The sequence below is a fragment of the Telmatherina bonti genome (assembly GCF_933228915.1).
Source record: "Telmatherina bonti genome assembly, chromosome: 8".
NCBI lineage: Eukaryota > Metazoa > Chordata > Actinopteri > Atheriniformes > Telmatherinidae > Telmatherina > Telmatherina bonti.
In genome coordinates, this window is record NC_136626.1 from 26,967,011 (window position 1) to 26,976,786 (window position 9,776).

At 38.1% G+C, this 9,776-nt stretch overlaps 1 protein-coding gene across 1 annotated transcript; it reads right to left on the bottom strand.

Annotated features, from left to right (window-relative positions):
* Window positions 1-1,074: 1,074 nt before the first annotated feature.
* Window positions 1,075-8,417, bottom strand: creb3l3a (cAMP responsive element binding protein 3-like 3a; the record flags this gene model as incomplete). The annotated part of the gene is made up of 10 exons (XM_079244616.1): window positions 1,075-1,391; window positions 2,066-2,159; window positions 2,520-2,604; window positions 2,793-2,861; window positions 5,878-5,984; window positions 6,109-6,219; window positions 7,021-7,160; window positions 7,579-7,816; window positions 7,989-8,105; window positions 8,397-8,417. 10 exons carry the CDS (start codon window positions 8,415-8,417, stop codon window positions 1,075-1,077), a joined length of 1,299 nt encoding a protein of 432 aa, XP_079100742.1.
* Window positions 8,418-9,776: the final 1,359 nt, after the last annotated feature.

Sequence of the window (9,776 nt, forward strand, 5' to 3'; positions counted from 1 at the left end):
GCCCTTTGAGAGATTGCCTCTATAGAAATGGAATCTTTCAGCCCAAATATCTATCAGCCATTTTCCCTGTTTTTGGTACAACTGTTTATTATTTTTTTTATAATGTAAAATTACACAAAGAACCTCAATCCTTTTAGATATAGTCAACATACAGACTTTTTTTCAGGGCAGCCTCGGTTGTCAGAATATGAGGCAAAAATGATGTAAAATTGTTGTTGTTCATTCATTCAAGAAAGAAATCATTCTTGTCACATGCTGATCTTTAGCAGCTTCCAGTTAGACATGACATCAGTTTAAGCTTTGTAATTGGTCAATCGTTCTACAGAAAATGACATAATAATTTTATGTGTCTTACTATCTCTTATCAAGATAGTGACGATAGAACTACTTTTCTTTTTTATTACAAAAATGTGATAATCGTGTTATCACACTTAGTGGATTTGCCATAATGAATCTCTGAATAAACATTACATTTTGTGACCGGATTATAAGCAACATTATATGCAACAACCCCCCGGTGGTGCTGGCTGTCTAGGTGCATTTTAAGGGTTGACAAAACCACTGATAGTTGCAGTCCAAAACACTTTGAGAGAGTTTTTAATAATTAAAAGAAACATTATAGCACTTCACAGTATTACAAATAATCACCTTATCTCTGATGCTATCTTATCCACACAAAAAATCTAAATATCTAAACAGTTGCAATCAAATCTGACAGAGAAAGCATGCTTTAAAAACAACACAAAACCATCTAACCTACTTTTTCTAAATCACTTCAATCAAAATTGTACAAACTATCACAGGTCTATATTTTCAGGTTTTTTTGATGAACAGTTGTTGGTGAACAAGCCATTTCAGAGTGACAAATTCATTTTCTAATAACAATAATAATAATAAAAAAAAACTAAAAGAAAAAACAGTATGACAAATATAGAAAAGACTGCCTATGCAGTGATGATAAAACAGGAATAATCAAAACTTAATTCCCCTGTTTGTGTAAACAACACTCCCTGTTAATTCCCTACATTATCATTAGTAGGACTGATTTATGTGGGGTTAACATCTTTGTATTTCTTACATGTCATCTGCATGTGGTCGTAGACTGGCAGAGCGTTGGGGAATTAAAGTCACTGTAGCTATGTGACCAGTAATTGGGTCTACATGGAAATGACTGACGCGGTCTTCCTGAGTGGTGTTTAGTGATGTGGACTCCACACTGGACTGTTCCTGGTTTACTCCTAGCTTCTCCATCAGCATGGTAATATCTTCCAATCCCTGCTCTCTGGAGGACTGCCGCTGCAGAGGCTCGGATTCATCCTCAGTGGAAAATGGGGAGTCAGTGACATGCAGCACACGTGAAGCCTGAAGGTTCTGCAAGGACCGTGACTGGACTGGAGGGATAAGAAGACACAGGGAAAAAATAAATAAGGTCAAGCCTCCGTGGGTATGAAGCTCTGCTTATTATTTTACTTTACTGTATAAGCTGGCACTACGAATGACAAGTGTGTCTGTGAGTGTGCGCCTGTGTATTCTTGGATGCATTTATGAGCAAACACCATGAGAACCAGAAGACATTAAAGACTTTAAAAACTTCCTAAAACTTGGGATGTAGCCGCTCTGTAATACAGCCTAACCCCCATGTTTAAAAGACTTATCTTCCTCCGAGGGGGTAAAGCATCAGGGAACATGTAGGTTTACTCTTTCCATCTGGGTTCCTCTTTTATTTCTCAGTCTTCCCATCCAGAGGCATTAGAGACTCAGAGCTCTGAACAGGACCACTAATCACTTTCACTTCCCCTCCCCTTGAGCTAAAACCACCACTTACACACAATTTTATTAACTTATTAAGTATTTTTCTCCCGATAAAGTACTTTCTTTTTTAGCAATTCATTTAGTTTTACAGCAAACTTTCAGACATGGAAAGCAGGCTGTGAGGCTCTGTGGCTGAGCCTTTCCAGCCGTGGGTGTGCCTGCAGTTCTAACAACCTTCACTGCTGTGACACAGAAGAGCTGGATTACTTGGCTGGTGGCTGCAATGAGCTTTGTGGTGCTGAAGGTTACTCACTTCTGACTGGACTGAAGTCTCCTTGGCTGACCTTACTGTCAGAGAAAGGCTTGAGGCTGGGGAACAGGATTAGGGAGAAGGACAGCAAGAGCACCTAGAGATATGTACAGAAAACACAGAATTTGAAAAAAGAAATATATTTTGTGCTTAGATGAACATATGAAAAGTATACGAATGTTCTCCCAGTTGCAACACTAAGGAGAAGTGATTAACACTGCCATGGTATGTCTGTTATTCCACTGCTCACAGCATATTCAGCTGTTTGATTTAGTATTTCTGAGTGCTTCTTTTTGTGTGCTATGTATGTTTAGCCCTTTTTAAAATACATTTATAAGTGATCACTCTTTCAATGGGTAATTTAACTTGTACCATTTGGCTCTCAAGTCAAGGGAAAGATGTGTCTTTGCAGTTTATCTGGTATTGACACACACACACACATTACAAACACACGTACCAGTACACATGTCCCAGTCTGAGCTGGCTTGTTTGATGAATGCATAACCAGAGCCTGCAGCCTGCGCAGCTGCTCCATTAGTGACCTGCAATGAGGAGAGGAAGCAAAAGCAAAGCCAAAGAGAACAGAGAGACAGGCATAATTGGATTAAAAAGGTGTGAAGTAAGAGCAAGGTATGGCTAAATACCATCCACAGTTTCTAAGAAATGTCATAACAAATTGCCACAAGATTACAGAACAGGTTGAATGAAAGTGAAGAGAGAAACCACTGACATGTTGCATTTCTCCAGCTGGGACACTTTTCTCTGCAGCTCTTGATTGTGTGCACTGCAAGCAGCCATCCTAGATGGAATAAGCAGCACAAGGTGAAATCCTTCAGAGATCAAATTATTCCATGCGCAGACTTCATTAAAATCCCGTTATCAAGATGATATTTAGCTCAGCAGTGAACATTTGCCTGTGAGTCAAAAACAGAAAAATACCACAGGTTATGTTAGGAAGTGTGTAAAATGGCAATAGGTAGCTGTTTTCTGTACATTAGCATCCATGTGGCATGGTGGAAATTGTGACTTAGAAACGGTAAAATTTGTAAGCCAGGGATCTCCATATCCACATCTCCATTTCTCCATATGTGTCCCTGCAGCAACACGTCTGATTCAGCTCCATTTTATTTGAATCAGGTGTTGCAGTAGGGAGAAATTCAATCCCTGCAGGACCCCGGCCCTCAAAGATCGGATTTGGAGATGCCTGCTGAAAGCCTTTGCAGCATGTATTTGTGCAACACCTTGTGTACTTGGTAATATCCCAGCCTAACCATGTATGAGAAATAATTTATAAGTAATCTAAGACTAATTATTTACAGGTGAAAGTGTTGTGTAAAAAAATAATTTTTAAATGTTGAATGTGTGATGTTTAGTCTGAGATGTCATCATGGCCAAATGGCAGCCATGTTTCTGTCTTCCCCAAGGCAGCTACCATGAGTTTGTGAATGTGAAGTGAAAGAATAAAAGATTCAATATAAAGCAATTTGAGCGTCTTAACAAACATTATATGAATCATGTAATTACATGTACAATATCAACATTGTGAATGTCACATAATGCACAACTAGTGGGTGTAAAAACGAAAAAAAAAACATTGAAAGACAATTGAAGAAGTCAACATTTATGTTGTATTAAAACTAAATATATACCAGTAACTGAATACGGAAAATGTTGAAGTTGTGTCCATTTTTATGGCTCACTTTTAAAACAGCAACATTTTTCAAATATCATTTAATCAGATTGGTTTTTGATGCTTTCATTCTTATGTCTGTCATTTCCAATGTGCTGTATTTGTATTTACATCATGTGTAAACTTTTCAGCATTATGTGTATGTTTTAGTATTCGTGCTATTGCTCAATTCTGTAAATGTCTCCTATTTAGAGTGTAAAATCTCTTTTATATCTGCACATACTTGGTAAATCGAACCTAATTCTGAGTAATAAATTTGGCACAAAACTACTTTGTGTGACTGAATATTGAGTCTGGAAACAAAGTAAATTAATATTGCTGACATTTTGCAAGTGCTCCCTGATTCTGAAAGTAAGTCACAATAGGGCTGGGCGATATATCGAATATACTCGAGATATCGTGGCTAGTCCTATGTGTGATATAGAAAATGCCTATATTCGTCATATTCGAGTATCCTGTTGTCACGCAGTTGTTTTTAGCTGTGGGCGGGTTTTTTTTCCCTCCTCCTTGACTCTGCACCGCTTTGCACAGAGAGTTAAAGCAAGCGCACCTAGTTACGTACATAACGTGAGCTACGTGCTACGTCATGAGAGGCAGCGTGTACCCACTGTTGCCCACTTGGCGACTTTCTCGCTAAATCTGGTGACTTTTTTTGTGAAAAGCGACTAGCGACAAATCTAGCGACTTTTACTGGAGTTATTGGAGACTTTCCTGGTGTTTTGGCGACTGACTTTAAAGCGCATATTCTAAAGTTATTGTTACGAACGAGAGTCTCTCCCCGTCCTAAAGCACTCGGTCGCTCTGGCTGCAGCTGCAGCCGGTCAGAGGAGCAGAGAGGACACCTGCACGACTCCACCTACAGTCACAATGAACAACGTAAATTGACGTAAAGTTTATCACGTCACGCAAAAATAATTAATTATATTTGATTACATTCACAGCCTCTGTCACTTACTCACCTCATCCACTGTGTGTGTGACACAAGCTTACTATTTATCTAGCTCGTCATGTCTCTAAATAGTACAGAAAGGAGTGGGAATCAAATCCTGAATTAAAAACTGGCTGAAGCCATTTATTGGAGACGATACGAGGACATTCTGCCTGTATTATAAGACTGATTTCTACGCTAAACTCTGCGATTAAAAAAAAATACACGACAACTCAAAAACGTATCCATAAAGCAAAGCCTTATAATAGGCTTTGCTTTATGGATACGAAAAAGTCCCCCCCTGGAGCACCTATTTTCATACGTTGCATTTATAACATCATGCAAAGGCACTTTATTTTGTTTTAAAATGACATGTTTGTGCCACTGCTTTAACTGTTCAATAAATGCGGTTTTGATCAGTTTGCTTCGTTAGAATTTCATCCTTTTGGCATGAATGTTTAAAATCAGCATATCTTAATGCAGTACAAACAATTATGTTTTAATGGAGACACAAAATCATCTTACTGATGTTATTGTATGCACCAAAGCATTAATTCAAGGCTAAGGTAAATATCGAGATATATATCGTATATCGTGACATGCCATAAAAATATTGGGATATTACTAAAAGGTCAAATCGCCCAGCCCTAAGTCACAACCTACAACACAGGATACGCTTGCTGACAAGTCCAAAACTATTCAACACCAGAGAGAGGAGCATAATTTATTTCAGTTATCAGCTTTTCACACAAGAAAAGCAATCAGACTCCCATCAACACTCAAATCCTGTGTCCTCCTACTGGCCAGGCATTTGTTGTTTACCTTATTTAGTCAGCAACAACCTGTAATTGTCCCAGATTACATTCTTAAGCCTGGAAACATAGCTAAAACTACACGCACAGGTCTACTTTTCTCTGTTAGACCACTTGAATTTCAATAAGCCAAAAAGGTTATTATGAATGTTTTAGTCAGTGCTGCCAGGCAATTACTGCATATTCAAGCCTTAACATGGGAAAAGAAGGGATGTATTATGACAAAGGTCAAAATAAAATCACTGTCACACAAAGCGACGTTCATGATGTGCTGAAATGAACTGCCGCTGGGTGCCTTTAGGTAAAATGAGAATATAATTTGGAAAATGCTTTTTGATTTAGATAGTGTTTTTGTACTGACATCCTTGTTAAATGAAGACCCTACCTGCTCTCCAGCCCATCAATATACTCCTTCTTCTTCTTCCTGCTCTCCTGGGCAGACTGCTTATTGCGAATCTTTCTGCGTATTTTCTTCAGGATCCTTTCTTCATACTGATTGACAAAAAAGAAAAAGTTTACATTTTGAGTATCTATGGTAAAAAAGGAAAAAGAAAATAAAAAAAACCTATTGGAGCTCACAGCTGTGTTCAGTATTCAGGAGTTGATAGCAATTTACCTTAGTAAGTGGTAGCTGGCTGGGCAGTGTGACCCCCTCCTTTGCTAAAAGCTTCTTCTCGTCCTCATTGAGAATCAATTCTTGAATTGACTTTTGTGATGGCTGTGGGGGCTGTTGATGAGATATGAATACTAATATTGAAAACATCACAATCTCAGTTTGATTACATTTGGTCTCTTCCCATTGTCTAATCCCCCCCCCCTCTCTCTTTCTGCAGCCTCAGTAGTTTAATGAGAGCAGACTATTGAGCCACATTCATCATTTTCATTTCATGGCCACTTATTAACAATTATGGTGTGATAACATAAGCTGCAATCTGCCACTCTCTCCTATATTTGATTAAACTACACCTAAAAGATTGGATCAATACCCACAGGTAGCTGAAATCCATTCCCCTTCATGAAGCCAGCTTTTACAAGCACTGGCAAATTATTCTGACCAGATTACAGCAACCCTCTATTTGTGAATTGAATGATTATAGCAATTTTTCTAGAACAAGCAATCTTCATAAAATCCAATTCATTGATTCCACGTAACTGCAAGGTCAAATAAAGAATGCACATACAAGTAAAGTTCAGGAATATTAATTTAGATCTTTAGATTTTGTGTATGTTTCCCTTACAGACTTGAGATGCTGCATGCTCAGCACATCTTTTGCACAGAAAGTTTATTAATAAGAATTTCACATTTGCAATTCCAAACACCTTTCCATGGGGTACATTTCTGATTTCACAGAATGCAGTCATTCACTTGTTATTACCAAAGCACACAGTCACAATCATGCAAAATCTAAACTAAACAGTTTCTGAATATAATTCAAGTGGCAAACACCCATAAGGCATGGCTGTTATTCTCCCTTATCACCTGCACAATCCCTCCTGACTCTGCCAAACACAACCCAAACAGACTTACTGGCTCCGGTGTACCAGAGAGCAGCAGATCTTTGACTGTCAGCGGGAATCCAGAGGACAGCTGTGGTCTGTAAACATCTGAAGGATACTGTGTAATGTTTGTCTTGCCCATTGGGAAGCCAAGCTCCCAGGCATCTGCATCTGCACAGGCACAACCATAAAAATTTTGAACATGCAGACAAAAAAAAAAAAGAAAAAAAAAAGAGACATAAGACAGAGTAGTTAAAGCAAATTGTATTCAAGCTAATGAGAATTCAGGGGAACTGAAGCACTCATTTAAATAAAGTAAAAGGAAAAAAATATAGTTAATTAAGACTAGGTATTGAAAGCACCTGAAGTAACACCATAATATTTATATATAATAAAGAGAACATGAAAAGCAAACCCCCTGTTTTCCTTCATGACAGCAAGTGGAATATTCTTGTTGTTTTCATGTTAGTTAAATAATTTAAAGACATATCTTAACGGACAGTCCTTCATTTATTTATGACCAGCTAAAATAATAATTGGTTGCAATCTTTGATTTCAGTCTGTCATGTTGTGGATATATGTCACTTACTGAGTTCTACGTTGGATTCCAGGGCTGCCTTGGTTTGAGGTCTTGTACCAAGGTACTGAGTGTCCCCGGGGGGACTTTCAGAGCGCTGAGGACTGTCCATCTGGTCTGATGGAGGATCCTCACTGATCCCGCTATCACTGGGAGATGGAGACCACAGCGGTGAGGCAGACACAGAATCATTTCCACTCAGAAGGGCATTGAGAAAGTCATTGTCTGCCTGCTCAGACGTCTGCAGCATCTGCTGGGTGAAAACCAGACATGCTATCATTAGTCTATCTTTGTGAGATTTAGTGACAGAATGAGCGACTTGTTAGAAACTATGACACAGAACCATAGCAGGAGGGAAAAATGCAAAAAGAGATTTTACTGGAGCATTTGAATGACATTAGAGAACCAACAGCCTTACGCACATTAGGCTCTGCATATGGCCAGCTGTGATGGTTGCCATGGTTTCCTGTTTCCTCGTGACGGAGAATTCCGTCATTTTTATCAAAGAGCCAGTCAAGCAATTCAGCGCAATCACAGCCCTGGAATGAAACATTTCAGGATAAATTATGGCATTTTAGCTCTGTCTTGTCATATTTTTAGCATAAAAATTATTTTTATTTTTATTTTTTGTTTTTTTTAAGTTTCACAATGACTTAATATGAATTTCATATGTCTAAAAGCCGACATTTGTGATTTAGAATTAAGATTTCAAAGCAGCGTTGCATTTACAGCCGAGTTTGACCTTTGTTCTGAGGTACTTTCCACTTTTCTCTGCCACAATGACTTCCATCTTGTAAACGAAAATGAGAAATCCAAGTTGAAACATTTACCTGATCTGTGTAGTGCTCCATACTTCTCCTGCTCAGTTCAAGCCCCCAGAACAACTGAGTCCAATCCGAAATATCTGATCTTCTATTTTGCGGAAGAGTAGTCTGTGTCTCCCTAACAAGTCTCCGCTGTATCTCTCAGCTCCTTTTCTCAGGTCCAAAGTTTAAACTCCAACACAACACACCCAGCTGACCTGCTTGCTTTGTTGTTATTGGCTAAGAGAGGAGATACCAGTAATCTAATAAGCAGCGAAGAGTACACAACTTACTAACTAACCTCAGAAGTTGGTCTGTCTGGAGCCAGTGGACATGAAATCTGTAGTAAGATGTGATACATCAAAAAGGGCAAAGTCTGGTGCTTCTTTCCCCCCCCCCCCCCTTTGATAGCATATTGACATAAGGACAGCTCTGACCTTTGGTATATATTCATAACACAATAACCTTAGAAAAGTTATTAAAGTAAATTATCAAGATTAGTTTTGTAAAATGAAGAAGCTTTACTGTCATTGTACAAGAATACCACGAGATTCCATTTAATAGCAGCTCACAAGAAAATATTAAAACCTGCAAAGTGCTGAGATGCCAGACCTCCGACAGCAGCTCACTTCCACGCATATTGTTATTTCCACCCTATGTTATAGTCCTACATACATTTTATATGTAAATACTGTTAGATTCATACATACATTAATAATAAATCCACTGTGTCTTGCCTGTGTTGTTGTGTTTGATACATGTTTTTATTTTAATTCGTTCTCGTGCAGTAATGAAAATTGCAAAAATCCCTTTTGTTTTCTGTTCTGATGTCTAGAACTTTGCCAGGATCCAGATATACCTTTGGTATCTTGTAAAAAACCCAGTGGGAACTTCTACTGCACTTTTTGGCCAAGAACCCTGAGATTTATTATGAAGTTATACACATATATAGTGAAAATTGCCACACCACACAATGAAAAAGAATCCCTCAAAAAATGCCAGGTTTTACAAGGTGATCCGGATCATTTAGAAAATTTAGTTAGACCAAACTATATTCTCGGGAAAAATCATGAAAATAGTAGCTTTTGCTTGGTAAAAATATTACTAAACTATTTCAGCATTTTTACAGTGATTTACCAGTCTTAGAAACCCACATTTTATTTTCAATAGAAAATAAACCACACACCAGGTGTTGAAACTGAGACATTTCACCATTTAATAGAAAATATCAATTAAATATTTGAATTTAATTGTAGAAACAAAGAAGAATCTTTAAAAATGTGGAACAAGACCAACAAAAAGCTGGATAAGTGTCTGGCAATCAAAAACAATACTTTTGACAACTAGGTACAGAAAACCACTCAAATGTAGAGATGGATTTTTTTTTACCAGTATCTGACAAACTGC